This window comes from Ailuropoda melanoleuca, chromosome 2 (assembly GCF_002007445.2).
Source record: "Ailuropoda melanoleuca isolate Jingjing chromosome 2, ASM200744v2, whole genome shotgun sequence".
NCBI lineage: Eukaryota > Metazoa > Chordata > Mammalia > Carnivora > Ursidae > Ailuropoda > Ailuropoda melanoleuca.
In genome coordinates this window covers 99,538,947-99,560,760 of record NC_048219.1, presented here as the reverse complement: position 1 = coordinate 99,560,760, position 21,814 = coordinate 99,538,947, and the positions used below count along the sequence as shown (strand labels likewise).

The 21,814-nt window shown below is 37.0% G+C and overlaps 1 protein-coding gene across 3 annotated transcripts in view; it reads left to right on the top strand.

Annotated features, from left to right (window-relative positions):
- The window catches only part of EPB41L5 (erythrocyte membrane protein band 4.1 like 5), a 65,697-nt gene that overhangs the window by 23,079 nt on the left and 20,804 nt on the right, over positions 1-21,814 (top strand). For all 3 annotated transcript variants that reach the window (XM_034654403.1, XM_034654401.1, XM_034654402.1), the window contains 5 exons: positions 5,169-5,332; positions 9,190-9,287; positions 16,191-16,319; positions 19,324-19,388; positions 21,680-21,770. In XM_034654403.1, coding sequence (XP_034510294.1) covers positions 9,228-9,287; positions 16,191-16,319; positions 19,324-19,388; positions 21,680-21,770 — 345 coding nt within the window. In that variant the 5' untranslated portion in view covers positions 5,169-5,332; positions 9,190-9,227. The remainder of the gene's footprint in view (positions 1-5,168; positions 5,333-9,189; positions 9,288-16,190; positions 16,320-19,323; positions 19,389-21,679; positions 21,771-21,814) is intronic.

The following is a 21,814-nucleotide window of genomic DNA, read 5'->3' as shown; positions in this document are numbered from 1 at the left end:
AGCTTCTCAGGTTTTTTTCTTTTATGTATTGTACCTTTGGTGTCATATCCTAAGAATATTTTGCCAACCCAAACTCAGAGATATTTTTCCCCTATGTTTTTATCAGATATTTGCAGTTTTAGCTCTTAATGCTTAGGTCTGTTATCCATTTTGATTTAACTTTTATGTATGGTGTGAGGTAAAGGTCTAACTTCATTTGCATATATATTTAGTTGTCTTGGTACCATTTTTTGAAAAGATTATTCTTTTCTCCATTGATTTGTGTTGGCAAAAATCAACCATAAATGTAAGAAATTCTGAGCTTTCAATTCTTTTCTGTTGATTTACATGTTTATCTTTGTGTTGGTACTACTCTGTCTTGGTTACTGCAACTACAGTAAGTTTTTAAATCAGAGGGTATATATCCTCCAACTCTTATTATTTTTTTTCAAAAGGCTATTCTAGCTTTTTTGAATTTCTCTGTACACAATTTTAGGATTGGCTTATCAGTTTCTACAAAAAAGCCTGCTGGAAATTAGATTGTGAATGCCTTAAGTTTGTAGATGAGTTTGGAAAGAATTGCCATCTTGACAATATTAGTGTTCCAATCCATGCACATGAAATGTCTTTTCATTTATTTAGATCATCATTTATTTATTATAGATTTAAGTGTACAAGTCCTGCCTGTCCTTAATTAAATTTATTCTTAAGTTTTTATTCTTTGTGATATTATAAATGGAATTGTTTTAATTTCAGCTTCCTGTTGTTCATTGCATAGTATATAGATATACTTGATTTTTGTATGTTGATCTTGTATCCTTCAACTTTGCTGAACTTATTTATCACTTTCTAGGATTCTAGGAAATCTAGGATTCTATCAACTGCATGTAAAAACCTCTTTCTTTTTACCTCTTCCCTTCCCGCTGGGTACCGTTGATTTACTTTTCTTGTCTTTTTTTTTTTTTTCTTTTATTCTTACTGCATAAGTTAGAACCTTTATTACAGTGTTGAGCAGAAGTGGGAACAGTGAACATCCTTGTCTTGTTTCTGTCTTATGGAAGAAAGCATTCAGTAATTCATCATTAAATGTGATCTCAGCTGTTGGTATTTTGTAAATTCCCTTGTCAGATTAAGGATGTTCTTATCTATTCCTCATTTGTTAAGAGTTTTTACCATGAATGGTGTTGAATTTGTCAAATGCAATTTCTGCCTCTATTGAGATGATCATGTGGTTTTCTTCTGATAATATGATATATTACCATAATTGATTTTGGAATGTTAAACCAACTTTGCATTCCTTGGGTAAATCGCACTTGGTCATGGTAGCCAATCCTTTTTATTTCTTACTTAATTTCTTGTTATATCTTTGGTATGATACAGTGTTATGTAGTACTGGTCTCCTAGAATGAGTTAGGGAATGTTGCATCTTCCTCTGTTTCTGAAATAGTTTTTTGGAGATTGACATTGTTTATTCTTTTAAATATTTGATAGAATTTACCAGGGAAGTCATTTGGGCCTGAGTTTTTCTTTGTGAGTTTTTTAATTACTGATTCAATTTTTTATATGTGTCTATTCAGATTTTTTGTCTTCTGTAGTAAGCTTTGGTCATTTGTATCTTTCAAGTTTTTCCATATCATCTAAGTTGTTGAATTTATTGGCATAAAGTTTCTAATGTTCCCTTATACCATTTTACTTATTTATTTTAAAGTAAGCTCTACTGCCAACATGGGACTTGAACTCACAACCCAAGATCAAGAGCTACATGCTCCATTGACTAAGCCAACCAGGTGTCCCTCTTATACCATTTTAATATATGTAGGGTCTGTAATGATGTCCCCTTTTTCATTCCTGATATTGGTAAATATGTGTTCTTTTTTTCCTTATCAGTTTAGCTAGAGGTTTTCAATTATGTTGAGCTTCTCAAAGAACTAGCTCTTGGTTTAATTTGTTTTCTCTATTGTTTTTCTTCTTTTGATCTTTATTATTTTCTACCCTCCTCTTCCTTTGCATTTAATTTGTTCATCTCTTTGTAGTTTATCAAAGTATAGCCTTAGGTCACTGATTTGAGAACTTTCTTCTTTTCTAATATAGATAATTTGTACTATAAATAATTCCTTTAAGTATTACTTTAGTGGGATCCTACAAATTTGAATATGTTATGCTTTTCTTTTTTTAATAATATTTTTTATTATATTATGTTAGTCACCATACAGTACATCCCTAGTTTTTGATGTCAAGTTCCATGATTCATGTTATGCTTTTCATGTTAAGGGCTGTTCTCTGCTCTGAACTCTACTCTGATATCAATATATTCAGTCAGGTTTTCTTTCAACTAGTGTTAACTTGATTTAGCTTTCTCTATCATTTTTTTATTTTCACTTTTTAATTTCTTTTCTATATTTTTAATCTCTTTGTTCGTATTTAAATTGTTTAGATAGGCAGTATCTAAATGTTGCTTTATTACAATATAATTCACATGCTATAGCATTCACCATTTAAAGTGAACATTCACTGTTTTTAGTACATTCATAGGATTGTGCAGCCTTTATCACAGTTTTATTTTAGGACATTTTGTCCTCCTAGAAAAAACCCCATACCCTTTAGCAACTGTTTTGATCAGTTCCTGTTCACTCTTACAGGGGAAGGATCTCCTACCCTAAATATTACAAAATGGCTGAACATACAACACCCAACACTGGCCAGATGAGATAGACAGCAATTTGTTAGACACATATACTCATAGCTCAAGGGAGAGGAAAGCCTCACAACATACAGGGCCATGTGGTTGTTCTACTTGGGAGCAAAGTGAATAAGCATGAGCTGTGGGAGGCAGGCTTCATAGTAACGTGAGGATGAGGTGACCCCTGGTTCCCAGCAGAAGATGTGACTGCTTGTTTGAGTAATTTCACAGGCAGGCAGGGAAGTAAAACTCATTAAGTTAAGAACCAGGTAGAATGCAGCTGATACAACTAGATGGGCAACTTTTCTTTTCTTTTCTTTTTTTTAAAGATTTTGTTTTTAAGCAATCTCTACACCCAATATGGGGCTCAAACTCAAACCCCAAGATTAGGAGTCGCATGCTCTACTGACTGAGCCAGCCAGGCACCTGGGATCTTTTGCACTGGATGGGAGTGTGGGGGGTGGATATCTGGTAAGAGTAGGGGAATGTTTGATTAGGTGTTTGGGGCCCTGTGAGGCCCAAGGTGTCAAGGATGCACTTAATATTGAATCTTAGTTTCATGGCTTACACCACAGCAGTCAGTCTGCATTCTGCTCCTACTCTTCCTCCAGCCCCTGGCAGCCACAAATCTACTTTCTGTCTTTATGGATTTGCCTATTCTGGATATTTCACATAAATGGACTCATAGGTGGTATTTTGTGTCTGGCTTTCCTCCCTTAACATCATGTTTTCAAGGATCATCCATGTTGTAGCATGTGTCAGTACTTCACACATTTTTATTGCTGGTCAGTATTTCATTCTGTGGTTATACCACACTTTATTCCTCCCTTCCTCAGTTGATGGGCATTTGAGTTGCTTCCACTTTTTGGCTGTTGTGAATAACGCTGCTGTGAACATTTGTGTACACATTTTTTTGTGGATGTATGTTTTTGTTTTTCTTTGGTATATGCCTAACTTTTCCTTGTTGATAATTTTTTTTTTCAGTGATTTCAAGATGTTCCCCTTCTGCCCTCCAGCGTGCATTATTTCTGTTGAGAAATCTGCTGTTATCTTTATCTTTATTCCTTTGAACATATAATGTCTTAGGGTGCTTTTAAGATTTTATCATTTGTTTTAAGCAGTTTGATTATGATGTGCTTTGGTGAGTTTCCTTCATGTTGCTTGTGTTTAGGGTTTGTTGAGATTCTAGTATCTATGGGTTTACAGGTTTCATCAAATTTAGAAAAACCTCAGCCATTATTTCTTTAAAAATTTGTTTGGTCCCATTCCCACTTTGGGACTCCAGTTATTTATACAGTGCACTGCTTGAAGTTGTCTCACAGCTAACTGATATTCTTTTCATTTTGGAGGGATTCTTTTCTCTGTTTTATTTTGTATAATTTCTATTGCTGTGCTTTCAAATTCAGTACCTTTTCTAATGTCAAATCTGTCAATCCCATTCAATATATTTTTCATCTCCATTATCTCAAGAAGTTTGATTTGGGTCTTTTATATGTGTCTGCTTAACTTCGTGAACATATGGAATACAGTTACAACTGTTTTAATGTCTTTCTCTGCTAATTCTAATGTTAGTTTCTATTGATTGATTATTCTCTTCGGTATAGGATATCTTTGTCTCTTTGCATTCTTGGTAATTTTTCAGTTGATGCCCGACATTGTGAAATTTGCTTTGTTGGATGCTAGATAATTTTATATTCCTCTAAATCATCTTGAGCTTTATATTAAGATGCAGTTGTTACTTGGAAACAGTTTGGTCCTTTCAGGTCTTACTTTTATGAAGTGTTAGGTGGGTCTGTTGTTATTATTCTCCACTATTGAGGCAAGACCTTTCTGAATATTCAGTGCCTTGTGAATTATGTGTTTTTACAGTGTGGAAAAAGGCATTGTGGCCCACTGTGAGTGCCACTAGTTCTTTCCCCAGCTAAACGGAGAGAGGAAATTCTGTTGGATGGCTCTTTCCCCAGCCTCAGGGAGTTTCCTCACACTTATTCTCTGATCATTGCTCTGCTGGAATACTTGAGGGGGACCTCCTCAGATCCTCAGGATTCTCTCCTTGAAGTCCTGCTCTCTCCTTTCTGGTACTCTGTCCCATGAACTCTGGCTTCCTTAGTCTTTCTAGACTCTCAGCCTCATCTTCTCATCTAAGGGACTCCTCCATGTTCTGCCTCATTTCATCTTTTCTGCACCACTGCATGGAAATTCCCTCAAGGCTGTCATAGGGCCTCCCTTTTTTGTTTCCTGAATCTCTGTTATCTGGTGTCTAAATATCTTGAAAATAGTTTCTTTTTTTCCCCTTAGGTTATTTCAGGGTGGAGGAGATGCTAAATCTAGTCCCTCTTGCACTGTTTTTGGTGGAAAAGAAGTTTGCCCAAAAGGTTTTGAGAGATGATTAAACCAGTTGGGACACGACCTCTTACATGGACTTTTTTTTTTACAACAGATATTTTTGTTAGTATTTAAATTCATGATAAATTTCTTGGTCTAAGTTAGTTTTCTTTCACCCTTACAGCTTGCCTCTGAATATTGATTTGCTAGATAGTCCAGACTTATTGGAAACAACCATTGATGATGTAATTGGGACACCTGACACTCTGGAAGTACCCCAACCGCCAGATGAAGTTAACATAGTCACCAGGCAAACTGGATTGGAAGGAACTAAAGAGGAATGCGGGAGTAAGTAATGTTCTATGTGACATCAGGGACAACTTCTTATTTCACAACTCTTAGCTATTTAAATCTGTTCCTTCAAGAATATTTTATGCAATAGTTGAATTTTAAAATTTAATGAAGAATAGTTATGCCTTCTTTTTGGCTTGAGGGTCCATTGAAATAGTTAAGATCACATAATTAGGACGATTAAACATTTGTAACATTTATAAGTCATTAAACATTCATGAATTTTCAGACTTGCTTTTTACTTTGTTTCTTGGGTGAAAATTAAGAGAAAAAAGGTTTCTGAAAGATTTTCTATAGCACAGGATTTAATAAATGTTGGGATATTCCATTGGCTCCTCGAAAGTATTTTGTTATTAATGAGGGGTGTTGTTGCCTGGACCTGTAAAAATGCATAATCCAGGAAGAGTGCTGCTTTTCTTAGTTTTTTGAAAGGTTAAAAGGCAACAATGAATTGCATATTGAAAATCTCTATGTATTTGTGAATTTGATTTGATAATAAAGCATAACTTGCCTTTAAATAGGAGCTTTCTGTTGAATCTCAGTGTAGTATGTGTTCATTTAAAAGCACCTTGTATTTATGTGGCTATTGCCAATTTTGATTTCTATCACTAAAGTCAGACACCATCTTTAAACAACTCATATGGAACTGCCAGTGAGTATGCTGTTGTCTCTGAAGAGCATAGAATACAGCAATAGTATGTAGTGATTTAGAATCCAAAGTGTTAATGAAAAGTTACTCAGGGCTTCTGGTTAACAGAACATGCTTAAGTACTACTGGTAACTGGCTTTAAAAATTTATTCCTTTGTTCCTTAAGTAATCACTACAAATAAGGCAGTGAAGCAAATGTTCTTAGCCAGAAGCAGGACCAGCTTAATACAGAGTATTTCCAGGGTTAAAATAAAAACAGTCTTCCTTACAGAGGTGGTAATATTGATTTTATATATATGTTCCATTTTGTATCCATATACGAATGCAAAAAAAATGTTTCCTCTCTTTCAGTGCTGCCATAGCATAATGTTAGCAAACCGCATTTATTTAGCATATACTTTCCAGGAAATTGTTTTGGTTTTAGAGAACATAGTAGGATGAACTAGGAAAATGCCTAGGAAAGAAAGGAGCAAGTAAAATATAGTAACTCTCCAAATATTTGAAAGCCTGATCTATCAAGGAAATTATTTTGTGGTGCTGTATTGGTGAATCTTGGATCAGCAACTTCAAAGGATAGGGAAGCAGATTTAAAATCGGTATAGAGGAGACTTAAGAATCTTTATGCCATATATCAGAAATAGATACCTAATAGTAAGTGAGCCCCCTCATTACAGAAGTTACTCAAGCAGAGCTTAAATGACATTAAAGTTGTGGTAGAAGAAATTATTGTGTAGTGTGGAGGTTTCATTAATAAGTCTTAGTTCAGATTTATAACATTTGTTTGAAGTCATTCAGTGAAAATAATTAGAGTGTTTTGATATTAAGAATTAAGGTCTTATAATCCTGGTATCCAATTTATTCTGTATTTTCTTTTGGCTATAATGTCAAAATCTTGATTCACATGGGTAAGTAGTTTATTTATAATTAGTAACTTAAAAAAAAAATAGCTTATCCTATTATTTTAGGATTTTCCTTAGCCAAACGGAAGTAATGCCAGAAGCTTTATTTCCACCAGAAAACCCCCCAAAACCCCTTTTGGGGTTTCAATTTTTGGGGGTATTTATTGGCATAAGCTATTTGTAGTCTCAACATCATTATGTTAAAATTTAGTATTGCATAATTTGAAGCATTAAAAAAACCAGAAGGGGAAAAAAAAACACAAAACCAGGAGATGGCAATTAAGTATGTAAATGGGGGTACCTGGGTGGCTCAGTTGGTTAAATTTCTGACTTTTTTTTTTTTTAAGACTTTATTTATTTATCGGACAGAGAGAGACACAGCAAGAGAGGGAACACCAGCAGGGGGAGTGGGAGAGGGAGAATCAGGCTTCCCGCTGAACTGGGAACCTGATGCAGGGCTCGATCCCAGGACTCTGGGATCATGACCTGAGCCAAAGGCAGACACTTAACGACTGAGCCACCCAGGTACCTCAAGTTTCTGACTCTTGATTTCGGCTCAGGTCATGATCTCACCTGAGATCGAGCTCCACGCTGGGTGTGGAGCCTGCGTAACATTCTCTCCCTGCCCTTCCCCTTTCCCCCTCTTAAAAAGAAGTATGTAAACGAGTATGGAAGATTTTGTGAATATCAGTGTTGAATTCGTGATTTTCAGTTTTGTACATTAAAATTACCTGGAAAATTTTAAGAACTACCAGTATCAGAAAACTACCTCTGGAAATTCTGTTATCATGGTTTTAGGATCAGCTCTGGGAATCAGTATTCATTCCTTAAAAGCTCCACATCTGATTCTAATGTGTAGCCAAGAGAGGGATCCACGGAATTAATTAATGAACACTTTTATAAGATCTCTTTGACGAGGAGAAAATGATTTCATAGTTTTTCCCTCCCTTTTACTGGATTAAATAGAAATTACTAGGCATTCAACAGCTTTTTTTTTTTTGTCAAGTGACAGTGTAAAAATTTAAACTCATACCAAATTCATCCGTGCACGATAAGATTATTAGAGTGGTTAATTTTTTTTTTTTTGAAGATTTTTTTTGTTGGGTGCCTGGATGGCTCAGTCAGCTAAAGCATCTGCCTTCGGCTTAGGTCAGGATCATAGGGTCCTGGAATTGAGTCCCACATCAGGTTCCCTGCTCTGCGGGGAGTCTGCTTCTCCCTCTGCCCCTCCCTCTGCCCCTCCCTCCACTCGTTCTCTCTCTTTCTCTCTCAAAGTAATAAATAAAAATCTTTTAAAAAAATATTTATTTGAGAAAGAGAATAAGTGAGGAGAAGGGCAGAAGGAGAGGGAGAAGCAGGCGTCCCAGTGAGCAGTGAGCCCAATGCAGGGCTCCATCCCAGAACCCCGGGATCATGACCTGAGCCAAAGGCATACACTTAACCTACTGAGCCACCGAGGCGCCTCTAGAGTGGTTAATTTAAATAGAGTTCATTTAAAGCTGAATTGTATTTAATATATTATCTTTTCAATGGTTAGAGAAATTTATTTGTAAATAAATTTATTTTGCAGCTAGGCAGAACATTATAAAGACAAAAGGCTTGTCCGGCATTACATCTTGTGTTATCAATACATACTCTGTTGAATCAGTGAATGAATAAATGTATGTCCTTCACCTGTTTGCTCCACAGAAGTGTAGTTTTAGGCAGTGTATAGTCAGGGCCAAGGAAAGGAAGTGGCGAAGTACTGAGGTTTGACAGGAGGAGCTTGCATTGGGGTTATGGAAGGATCTTGTCACAGGTGTTCTCTGCCTTTTCTTGGTATATTTTGGCTTGTAAGACTTCTTTTTTTTTTTTTTTTAAAGATTTTTTTTTTTTAAATTTTTTTTTTNGGGGACACAAGCAGGGGGAGTGGGAAAGGAAGAAGCAGGCTCATAGAGGAAGAGCCTGATGTGGGGCTCGATCCCATAACGCCAGGATCGCCCTGAGCCGAAGGCAGATGCTTAACCGCTGTGCCACCCAGGCGCCCCTTGGCTTGTAAGACTTCTTAACCACACATGCTATTGAGATTCCATATCTAGTGGCTTTCTACTAGTGATGTAAATACAAGGCAGTATTCCTGTAATTTAGGTTAACTCCTAAATTAATAGTTACCTGGTTGTGGAAAGAAAATATATTTATCCTGTGGTCTTATGGATTATTCCATTTAATTTTTGGTAACTGGTATTGGGAAAAAAACTTAAGTGTATTCCTTCACACAGCTGTGACAGCCTGGCAGACTAAGAGGCCATGTTGCCATTTTTTTCCAGCATTAAAAGATGCCTCACAGAAGCTCAAACACCTCCAGATGGAAAGCGGTCCGTTGCCGTCTTCTCGTCCCAACATTGATGTCAACATCAACAGTCAGGTATTCAGATTTCTCCTTTGTATGCCTGCACACATCTCCAGACCTCCTAGAAATCCCTGCTTTCCAAAGCTGGTACTTTCTCTTTCCTTTTTCTGGGGAATGTGTGTGTGCCAACTTCTTTCAGACCTATTTCAAAGGCACAATTCATGGATGTTCAGGAGGAAAGGAGGAAACTCGGGCAGTGATAGGAACTGTAAGGTCATGTCCTGAGTGTTTTTCAACATTCATGCAAAGTGTTGTGGCTGCTTTAAACTTGTTATTTTGATTTAGCCCATCCTTTTCCTAATTCTGTTCAATAGGTCTTGATGTAGTTGTAGATTCTGTAATTTCAAAATTATAGAAGGATTTGAGGCACTTGGGTGGCTCCGTTGGTTGAGCATCTGACTCTCGGCTTCAGCCCAGGTCGTGATCTCAGTGTCCTGGGATCAAGCCTGGCAGTAAGTGGGGAGTTTGCTTGAGATTCTCTCCTCCCTCGGTTCCTTCCCCCCACGCCCTGAGTGCACTCTGTCTCTCTCAAATAAATAAAGACAAAAATAAAATTACAGAAGGATTTGTTTGAAAAGGAGCTGCTGTGTCATATAAACAGGGAAGAGAATGGAACTTGAGATGCTTCAGCTTTGTCCTTCATAACTTTCACCACCCTGTGCCCTTGGAGTTTTAGGTGTGGGGTGGGGGGGTGCATACAAAGTTAACCAATTAAACTTAAGTTAATTGTTTGAGTCTAATTCAAAATTTTTCTTAAATAACTTAGAGGGATAATTAAAGTAGAATGAGATAAAAATAATTCATTGTATCTACTACTAGATGTCCCTACTAAATGGAAGAGTAAATTTTAGATAATGATCTAGAGACACCCTTTTTTCCCTATATATAGACAACAGATAACAAGGATCTATTGAATGAATTTTGTTTTGATTTTAAAGAGGAAAAGGAACCAGCTGATTTGCAGTGTTGTTTCATCCTTGGATAACTAACTGGATTTCTTCAGAGACCAGGATGATGTAAAAAGTGATTTTCTTCTTTCTTGTCATTGTTCAAGCTGTCCTTTTGAATCCAAGTTGTTGTTTTTTTTCTTTTTCTAATATGTTTTTGCTTAGAAATGTCTTTTAGAAGCTGATTAAATTCCAGAAAGACTTTCATTTTCCTTTTTTTTTTTTTAAAGATTATTTTTTTGTCATAGAGAGAGAGTGAGATAGTACAAGCAGGGGGAATGGCAGGCAGAGGGAGAAGCAGACTTCCCGCAGAGCAGGGAATCTGATGTGGGACTCAATTCTAGGACCCTCTGATCATGACCTGAACCGAAGGCAGATGCTTAGCCAACTGAGCCACCCAGGCATCCTAAGACTTTCATTTTCATGTGTATTCAATATTTTTCAATTATATTTGTGTGTTTGCTTTCATATTGTCAATTGTTTTACTATCTGTGTAGGTGGAGGAATACAGGGTCAGAGACAGAAGAGTTAATTGAAAACTTTAGATGAAAGCTTTAGATGGTTAACAATAAGAGAAAAATTTAATGGAGGACTGGAATGATCTTGAAGGAGAATGATGACTGGTGAATCTTGGTGGGCATAAGGTGGGGGAAGAGAAGTGATTTTCTGTGACACTGGAAGGGAGTTCATGGAAATCCACTGAGCAGCTGCGTGTTTCTTTTCTAAAATTCCCTGCATGTCTCGTTATAATATAACTGAGCCTCCAAAGCAGAGAATCTGTTCAATTACTCTCGTAGTCTTGAAAAAAGAGGAGTGTGGGTTCAGGATAGGAAAGGGAGTGTAAGAGTGGGTTAGGTAAAGGACAGTGTGCCATCAAGGAACATTCTGGGATTCACATAGCTAGGAAAAATAATAGCTAATATTTAGTGAGAGCTTATTCAGTGGCAGGCAGGAATAACAAGAAAGAACTTGGTGTTGTACTAAAAACTAAGAGACATCTGACTACCTTACCTTATGTCTTTACAACCCGAGTGTTGTATAAATGTTGATTCATGTTTTATTTATATGACACACATTTTTAATCCAGTTTGATTTCTCTACCTCTACCATCAGTAGATCATGTTTGCTTAGGGAATGCAAATTAATTGTAATAATCAGCTTTACTAACAACAGTAATCTTAGGATGAAAAACCTGAAAATAAAATACATTGTTCTAAAGCAAAGTATCAGTTTTGGATGATTAGCTCTTAAGGATTGTATAACCGAGAAGCTCTAAGCGTTAGGTTTAGACTAGCACTACTGGCAGCAGAGTTGACTTCACACTCATGTCTTGAGAACCTGTTTTAGAGGGATCTCATGCCATGTGAGTCCTGCATTATCCGGATTGATGCAGTCACTTGATGTTCTAATACACTGTTGATTCAGGTCTACAAACGTGTTTATTGTTTACTTTGAGGGGCACCTGGGTGCCTCAGTCGGTTAGGCATCTGCCTTTGGCTCGGATCATGATCCTGGAGTCCTGGGATCAAGCCCTGCATTGGGCTCCCTGCTCATCAGGGAGTCTGCTTCTCCCTCTGCCCCTCGTCCTGCTCGTGCTCTCTCTCTAATAAATAAATAAAATCTTAAAAAAAAACACAAAAAACCTTTGTGTATATTTAGTAAAAATATAAGGCAAACTGTGCCTAATCTTCTAAAGCAGAATTCCTAACCTGCAGATAATGAATCTATTTATGAATAATTATGAGGAGGACCTTAAACTCTATAAAATTGAATATATATATATATATATTTTTTTTTTNTTTTATTTATTTGACAGAGATAGAGACAGCCAGTGAGAGAGGGAACACAAGCAGGGGGAGTGGGAGAGGAAGAAGCAGGCTCATAGCAGAGGAGCCTGATGTGGGGCTCGATCCCATAACGCCGGGATCACGCCCTGAGCCGAAGGCAGACGCTTAACCGCTGTGCCACCCAGGAGCCCCATATATTTTTTTTTTTAAGAATTTGTTTATTTGACGGAGAGAGAGCACAAGCAGGCAGAGCAGCAGGCAGAGGGAGAGAAGCAGACTCCCTGCTGAGCAGGGAGCCTGATGCAGGGCTCGATCCCAGGACCCTGAGATGACCTGAGCCTAAGGCAGATATTTAACCTACTGAGCCACCCAGGTGCCCCTTGAATACATATTCTTGTCATTGATTCATTCATGTATTTTTTTTTAAAGATTTTATTTATTTATGTGACAGAGAGAGAGACAGCCAGCGAGAGAGGGAACACAAGCAGGGGGAGTGGGAGAGGAAGAAGCAGGCTCATAGCGGAGGAGCCTGATGTGGGGCTCGATCCCACAACGCCGGGATCACGCCCTGAGCCGAAGGCAGACGCTTAACCGCTGTGCCACCCAGGCGCCCCTGACTCATGTATTTTTTCTAGAAAGTGTATCCTTATTTTGTTAAATTCTTAAAATGGTCCATGACTACAAAAAGAATGAACCATCACCAACCTTGAAACAACTCCTTGCCATCCCTCCAAGGTACTAAAAAGAACTTTACTTTGGTTAAAAGTTTTGTGGATATATTTTTTAATCCAACCGTTTCAGTGTTGGATCTCTCAGAATTAGGACCTCTTGTTAAAAAAATGTACTATGTTTCTTTTAGATTTTACTGTTTACACTATTTCTTCACCTTGGTTGTTTGACCGTATAAGTACCCTGCTGAAAGATGTTCACATTTCCCAGCCAAGATTGTTTTAAGAGTGGTTTCAAGTCTGCATCTGGTGTCATTCTGCCTGGAATTTAGACAGATTCTGGACCAACTTTAGTCTCTCACATAAACTCTCCTATCAGCTGACTGACAGCCAGGAGTACTCTACAGTAAAGTTGGGGTAGCCACAGTCATTTCAGATCAGGTCTCATTTGGGGTATTTAGGAATCAGGGTGTCCTTTTAATTCTTTTGGTCATCTGTTTGCCACATTTTGGCCATCCGAGGCAGTCATATCAGCAGCATAGTAACTGGCTGCCACTGGAATTATGTGCTGTAATAAAATGAAGTGAAAATATTTTAAAGCTGTTACACTCAACTTGTATTTCAGTAATTTTTTTATGTACTCATACATCATAATTGTAGAGAGTAGATTTAAAGAAGCAGGAAATTTTAAATCTTCCATTATTCTTTACTAAGAGATAACTACAGTAAACATTTTTAAGATAAATATTCTAAACCTTTAAATGTGATATGTGTAAGTATTTCCAAATATTTTAATGTGTATTTTTTAAAAATAAAAGTACAGTGACACTGCTTTTTAAAACTAATCAATTATAAACATCTTTCTTTATTTTATGAGGACATATTACGGACAGTAGTTAAATTGTGTTTACAATCATTATGTAAATCATTATGTTTACTTAGTTACCTGTTGGACATTTATATTATTGCTAATTTTCACTGTCATCATCAATGCTGTGAAAAACAACCTTCTAAATAAATATCTGCCATCATCTGATTATTTTCCTGGAAAGGAAGTAGTATGTTAAAGTACAGACAGTTTTAAAGCCTTTATACTTTTGCAGAAATTGAAAGATGGTAGCAATATATACTTTTACCTATGATATGTGTATTGAATTCTTGTTTATGTTTGTAATATAGACAGAAAAAGAAATCTCTGCTTATGTCCAGAGGCAGGTTGCTCTGAGAATTCTATAATGTGCACATATAAATAATTAACAAGTAATTTCAACTCTGCAACATAATTGACTCTGAAAAGAAAATGTCAAAGTATTTGAATTAGCCATGATCTTTCCCCAGCTTTATTGAGATATAATTGACAAGTAAAATTGTAATATATTTAAGGAATACAACATGATGATTTGATACACATATACATTGTGAAATGATTTCTACAATTGAATTAATCAGTATATCCATCACCTCATATAGTTGCCTTTTTTTTTTTTTTTTTTTTTGGTTTTTGGTGAGAATGCTTAGAATCTACTCTTTAAGCAAATTTCAAGTATACGGAGCAGATGATTAGCTATAGCCACCATGCTGTGTATTAGATCCTTAGAATTTAATTCGTGTTATAACTGAAAGTTTGTACCTTTTTACTAGGCTTACCCATTTTCCCACCCCCAAGCCCCTGGCAACCACCATTCTACTTTCTGTTTCTGAGTTGGATTTTTGTTTGCTAATTTCCACATGTAAGTAATACCATGCAGTATTTGTCATTCTCTGACTTGTTTCACTTAGCATAATGCCCTCCAGCTTCATCCATGTTGTTGTGAATGGCAGAGTTTCCTTCTTTTTTTAAATTGAAGTATAGTTGACATGCAATTTTATATTATTTTCAAATGTATAGCAGTGATTCTACAATTACATGCATTATGAAATGCTCACCATAAGTGTAGTTACTATCTGTCACAATACAAAATTATTACAGTATTTGACTATGCTCCCTATGCTAAGATTTCCTTGTCTTTAAAGGTAAATAATATTCCCTATATACATATAAACTCACCACATTTTTAACCCATCATCTTTCGATGGATGTTTAAGTTGTTTCTGTATCTTGGCTACTGTGCATAATACTGCAGTGAACATGGGAGAGCAGAAATCTATTCAAAATAGTGATTTTGTTTCCTTTGAATATATACCCAGAAGTGGGATTGCTGGGTCACACCATATGAACTAGCTATGATTGAAAAAAGGACCTAGGGGGGTGCCTGGGTGGCTCAGTCGTTGGGCGTCTGCCTTTCGCTCAGGGCATGATCCCAGAGTCCTGGGATCGAGCCCCACATCAGGCTCCTCTGGTGGAAGCCTGCTTCTTCCTCTCCCACTCCCCCTGTGTTCCCTCTCTCGCTGGCTGTCTTTCTCTCTGTCAAATAAATAAAATCTTTAAAAAAAAGAAAAAAGGACCTAGGGACTTCCTTCAATTAATAGGAATCATTCTGAAGATGAGGCAGTCACAGGCATTAGAGTTTAGTCCAAAACAGTGGTTCTTAGACTTGGATGTGTATTAGAATCACATAAGGAAGCTCCTCCAACATTGAGGCTGATGTGTGGAAACCACAGTGAGAAACACCAAATTAGAATAAGCACATTAATTCAGTCTTTCAAATCTGAAAGAGTGGTGTGGTGTGTCATCCCATACATGGCAGCTAGCCTGTTTTATAGAACAGAAGCTGTGTCTAAGACTAAGAAAATGTTTAGAGTGAGTTTGTTGTTTAGACCAGCCTTAAATACAAGCACAGAATAGTATTGATAATTGTTGTTCTTGTTGTTTTAATTCATTTTAAGTGTCAGTTGTAGTGCAGATAATTTACTTTTTTTTTATGTGGGGCTTAAACTCACGACCCTGAAAATCAAGACCAGAACTGAGGTCAAGAGCCAGATGCTTAACCAACTGAGCTATCCATGCGCCCCTAAACTTCTTAATTTGCTTCGTTCCATTTATTTCTTTTCATAATGGTTTATTTATATTGTTTTCATTGTGACCTTTACTGACTGAACTTGTGCTTTGTTCTGTATTTTCATAGTCTGTACCTGAGAGTGACTGTGGCTATATACTATAATTCCAAACAAAATCATCTACCTGGTGACAGCTCCAGAATTGCAAGGATTATTAGCCTGTGTAGGGCCTAACCTAAAATCCAGTTGAATTACAACAAACAGCACATGTTTTCCATGTGGGATTTCATTCAGGCATTTGTCCTGAATGATGTAGTCAGTTATTCAGTTGCTTTAAAAACAGGACATTAAGCTAGATGATTTCTAGAGATCCTTACCAATTCATATTTCGTTGTTGTGATTATTGTGCCTTAGTTTGAAACTGCATGTGGGAGGTGACTATTCTTGGAACAGTATATGACTATTTAAGACATGTGATTTCCTGGTTGTCTGAATATGAACTTTCGTCAGCCCCTTTCCTATTTCCATATAACTACTATAGCCCATCAGAGTTGCTTACGGTATATTTTTAATATCCAGGAGGAGGTGGTGAAGTTGACTGAGAAATGTCTTAATAATGCCATCGAGAGCCCAGGATTGAATGCCAGGAGAGTTCCTCCTGACTTGAAGAGTAACATTTTGAAGGCTCAAGTAGAAGCAGTGCATAAGGTAAGCTGCCTTTAATGAGGATAGTCCTGATGAAGGGAAAAGAACATGGGACTTAAGGCTGAGAGATCCAAAGACACATAAAGTGCATGAGTGTTAAAGAAGAGTGACCTAGCTAGTGATTGGAGATAGAGAGTAGTACCCAGACACATGCTCAAGATGGCAGAATGCCTTCCTGAGTCTGAGTACAAGCTAGATTAAGAGGGGACAGTCATGGGATAAAAAGTTGAAAATAAAGACCCTCTAGGGCATAAGAAGTTTTGTTGTGGTTTTTTTTTTTTTAAGTCAAATTCCTATAGAAGCGAGTCCCTAATCTTTGCCCCTTTAATAACCAGAAAATCTAATGACTTTGAAGTTCCTATTAACACTAAGTCTGTGGTTTTAGGTCTTTCTTTAGCTGTCTGCTATTTCCCACCACCCATCTGCCCTCAGTTTGGCAGAGTTGTATGTCACAAGAGTGACAGTAACAAGGTGAAAGAGTTGGCTGTGACATTGTGAAAGATGCAGTGGGGAGGGAGCAGCCCCCATGAAGTTTATGGCATCCATGTTCTCAAAGTCAGTTTTTCCTTGGTGCTCCCTAACTTTCAGACTTATCCTCCATACTAAAATCAGGACAGAAGCCCATCTCACCAAATCATGTTATCAACTAGAATTTCAAAATACCCTATTGTTGAGGAGATGCATTTTCCCCTTCTGTTCCCAAGCACAAGCCTTGAAGAGAACCTGAGATGACTTGCGGAATATTGGTTTTGCTTTAGTTATCTATCCTCTCCCCTCAGTATAAACATATAATATTTGCCTATAAAAGTAAATGTAAAATATGACAGTACAGGCTCTGGAATCAGACAGCGTGAGTTTGAATCCCATTTCTAGTCTACCACATACTAGTGTTGTGACTTGGCAAGTTAGTTTCTCTGAGCCTCAGTTGAACTATGTTTAAGAAAAAATATCGGTAGTACCCACCTTAAGGTGGGTTACAAGGATAAAATAATAAATGTAAAGGACACGGAACAGTGAGTGTCTGGCACATAAAGAACATTTAATTAAGTGTTGGAATCCCCAGTGTTGAAGCTTATTATATTAGCAATAGTAATTGTTGTCACTACCTTACATTTCATTTACACTTTTGGATTTTTCTTGACTTGAGGAAGAAAAAAATAACTTGAATAGCCCTAAAATAAAGAGATTTTATTTTATGGTTAGAAACCTTCCCATGAAGAAAAATCCAGGACCAAATGCCTTCATTGTTGAAATCTACTAAGCTTTGGGGCGCCTGGGTGGCACAGCGGTTAAGCGTCTGCCTTCGGCTCAGGGCGTGATCCCGGCGTTATGGGATCGAGCACCACGTCAGGCTCCTCTGCTGTGAGCTTGCTTCTTCCTCTCCCACTCCCCCTGCTGTGTTCCCTCTCTCGCTGGCTGTCTCTATCTCTGTCGAATAAATAAATAAAAATCTTTAAAAAAAAAAAAAAAAAAAGAAATCTACTAAGCTTTTAAGGAAGAAATAAGATTCCACACTCTCTTTCAGAAAATAGAAGAGGAGGGAGCACTTCCCACCTCATTTGCTAATACTAGTATTACCCCAGTACAAAAGCCAGAAAAAGATTTCATATGAAAAGAAGCTATAGACCAGTATCCCTCTTGTACATAGACTCAAAAATCCTTAACAAAATAGACCAAGTAGCATTCACCTCAGGAAAAAAGTTGGTTTATCCTTCAAAAACCACTATAGTTCACCATATTAAAAAGTAAATTATCTCAATTCATACGGAAAAGGCACTTCACAGGAATCAATACCCATTTGTGATAAATGCTCACAGCAAACTAGAAAATGGAGCTTCTTCAGCCTAATAAAGAGCATCAATGAAAAAATCTACAACTAGCATTACACTTCATGCTGAAAAACACATTCACTGAAATGGCCAGTATTAAAAACTGACCATCCCTGTGTTGGCAGTGATGGAGCTCCTGCAGTGCACATTGCTGGTAGGAATATAAAATGTTTATAAGCACTTTAAGAAGAATTTGGCAATGTATTAAACATATACTTCCCACATGACCACACAGGTTCACTCCGAGGTATTTACCCAAGAGAAATGAAAACGTAGATTCACACAGATATTAGTACACGGATGTTCCTAGCAGCATTATTTGAAATAACTAAAAACTAGAAACTACCCAGATGTCCATCAGCAGGTAAACATAAACAAACTGTGAACTATCCATTCAGTGGAATGCTACCCAGCACATAAAGAGGAATGAATTGGTGATACATGCAGCACCGTGGGTGAATCTCAAAAACATCATGCCATTCTAGAGATAGACACTAAAGATAGGTATTGTGATTCCATTTATGTGAAACTATAGAACATAATGCTCACTGTTTGTCGTGTGTAAGGGTTTTGGTGGGGTTGCATTGGCCTCAAGGCATGCTGTGGGGGTAGTGAAAATGTTGCACATGGTGACTTCAGTGTTGGTTATGCACCTGTATAAATTTTTCAGAATTCATCAAACCCTACATTAAAAATGTGTGCATTTTACTGTATGTAAATGACACCGCAATAAAGTTAAAGGAAAAAACTAACCCCTTCAGAAAAATATTTTAGAATTTCCTCCTAACATATTCCTGTGTTCAGGGAAAAATAAAAAGCCAGATACACTGCTTAACATCTTGTTCTTCTTTTCATCATGTAAATTCCAAAAATTCTGGCATTGAATCTTTTGGGATTCTGTATATATTGACTAACACACCATGGTGTCTTAAATAAGTGAGAGCTGTCTAGTAAAGGGTGTGAATTTGTGTACTATTGAAGTGGAAGTGTGGATTGTTAATTTGGGTGTGGGATAGGACCGTACTAGGTGTAGTACTGATACTTCCATAGACAAGGTATGATTGCCTCTGGAATTGAAGCAAAGTGATATTTCTGTTTTTACTGGAAAGAAGTATAAATTTCTTGTTACTTTAATATCCTCAACAAATATTTAATTTTTTATGATTTTATTTTCTTAGGTTACAAGAGAAGATAGCTTATTAAGTCATAAAAATGCCAGTGTTCAGGTTGCTGCCACAAACAGGTACAGTACTGGGTTAGACGGAATTAAATTGATGTTCTTCTCTTAACTTTTTTTTGGTCTTAACTCTTTTTTGGTCTCTTTTCCTCTTCTTCAGTGTATCACCACATAATTGCAGGCTATCTATTTGAAAGATAACTTGAATTCACTCTTCTGTCCATTACATAGCTGCTTACTACCTTGTTTCAGATTATCTGGAGGTATTTCTTATTTGTCTCTCTACATTCTCATTCTTTTACTGAATCAAACTGCAGAGCAAAAGCAACCTTTAAAGGTATTTTTAATCTTATACATGGTGAAGAATGTATATTTTTCTCTTAATTCTAGTGCCATTCTGTTATCACAGTGGCATCATTCTTACAAACTTTCTTATTATGGGCTCTCGCACTATTCAAATAAATTTATTTGCTGTTCTGTCCAAGTCCCTTCTGTGCCTCTCTTTTCTTTAATCAGGGTAAAACTGGAATTACAATTTAATCTTTTAATTAATTGCAGTAAATCAGTTGGCCCACAACATTTTTATTAGAGCCTTTTAGAACTTCATCAAAAAAAAATTATTTTTGCCAATAGGAGGATAATGGGGATGGGACTGCTTCAGTGCATTGAACTCTTAAAGCTGGAAGGAACCAAGAATGTACTCCAACTTCTAGATTTGCTTTTCTCAATGGCTGTTGATATTTTGAATGATCTGTTTTTCCCTCTAGGATTTGAAGTGTATTCTTTAAGATATCCTTAAGTTCTTGTTTAAACTTGGGTCTATTTCTGGACCTTTTCCTTTTCTATAATCTGTTTTGTTCCCATGCCATACAACACTGTAAAGAAATTGCTGTCCCCCCCCCCCCGTTTTCAAAAAAGATTTTATTTATTTATTTGAGAGAGAACTAGAGAGAGCATGAGTAGGGGGAAGGGCAGAGGGAGAGGGAGAAGTAGACTCCCTGCTGGGCAGGGAGACCATTGCAGGGCTCAGCCCCAGGACCCCAGGATCATGACCCCGAGCTGAAGGCAGCTGCTTAACTGACTGAGCCACCCAATTGCCCCTACTGTACCCCCTTTTCAAAAAAGGAAATTCTTTATTTCAAGCATAGAGAAAACTGTGGAGATTATATATTATCTGTATACCACATATCAAGCTTTGTAACATCTTCACATTTTACTGTAGTTGATTTAGACCATTTTTCTTTTATTTTTTTTTTATTGAGTTGTAATTCCCGTAGCATAATGTTTTTCCTTTATAAGTATACAATTCTGTGCTTTTTAGTACATTGACAAAGTTTTGCACCATTACCGCTGTCTAATTCCATAACATTTACATCACCTCTAAAAGAAACACCACACCCATTGCAGTCTGTCCACATACTGGATTTGCCTACTTTGGACATTTCATATAAATGAAATCACATAATATGTGTCCTTTTGTATCTGGCTTCTTTCATTTAACATGATGTTTTTGTGGTTGATCCATATTATATCATGTATTGGTACTTCACTCCTCTTTAGGGCTGAATAATACTCCATTATATTAGCTATTCCACATTTTGTTTATCCATAAATGAATTGATGGACACTTGTGTTGTTCCCACTTTTTGACTGTTATGCTATGCTATGAATATTCACATACAAGAATTTTTGTAGACATACTTTCAATTCTCTATATACTCAGAAGGGTTATTGCGGAGTTAGTCATGTAGTAACTCTATGTTTAACTTTTTGAGGAATTGCCAAACTCTCTTCCAATACAGCTACAACATTTTTAGTTCCCACCAGCAATGTATGTGGGTACCAGTTTCTCCACATCCTTTGCAATGCTCTGACTTCTGCAGCACAGCTCACCAACCTGTGTCCTTAGATGGTGGCTTGTCCCTATGGTTTTCTGACTGTTCTCCTATATCTCAGGTATTCTGGTTAGTTTCTAGTCCACTGAGCTTTCCCATTCGTGTATTTGATAACAGCTTTTAAAAATCATTCAGTTGATCTATCTTATTTCTGTATCTTTCTCTTTAAGATAAATGTTTTCTGAACTTTCAGTGAAATTTAAAAGGGAAGCGAAATAATCTACCATTTTGATCCATCTGTGAATGAGTCTGGTGTGGATGTGAAAACTGTTACTTGGTGGGTGGAGAAGGGTCTCACAAAGTCATATGAATGCAACACTGACTGCTGTCACGCTCCTCACAAATTACCATTTCTTCTTCCTCTACATGAATTATTACTGTTCTTTCTGAAGTCCTTTCTTCGAACAAGTTCCCTATGCCTGTATAGGTGCTCCACGATGTGAATTTATCTTTTTCTTCCAGTGCTGTATTAAATGAGAATAATGTGCCCTTCCCTGAAGATTCTCTTGCTCTGATGCATACCACACCTGCAGCAAATGGTTCTGTTCTTAAGGTAACAACACTTGCTTTTGAAAGTTTCTCCAAAGACTATATTGA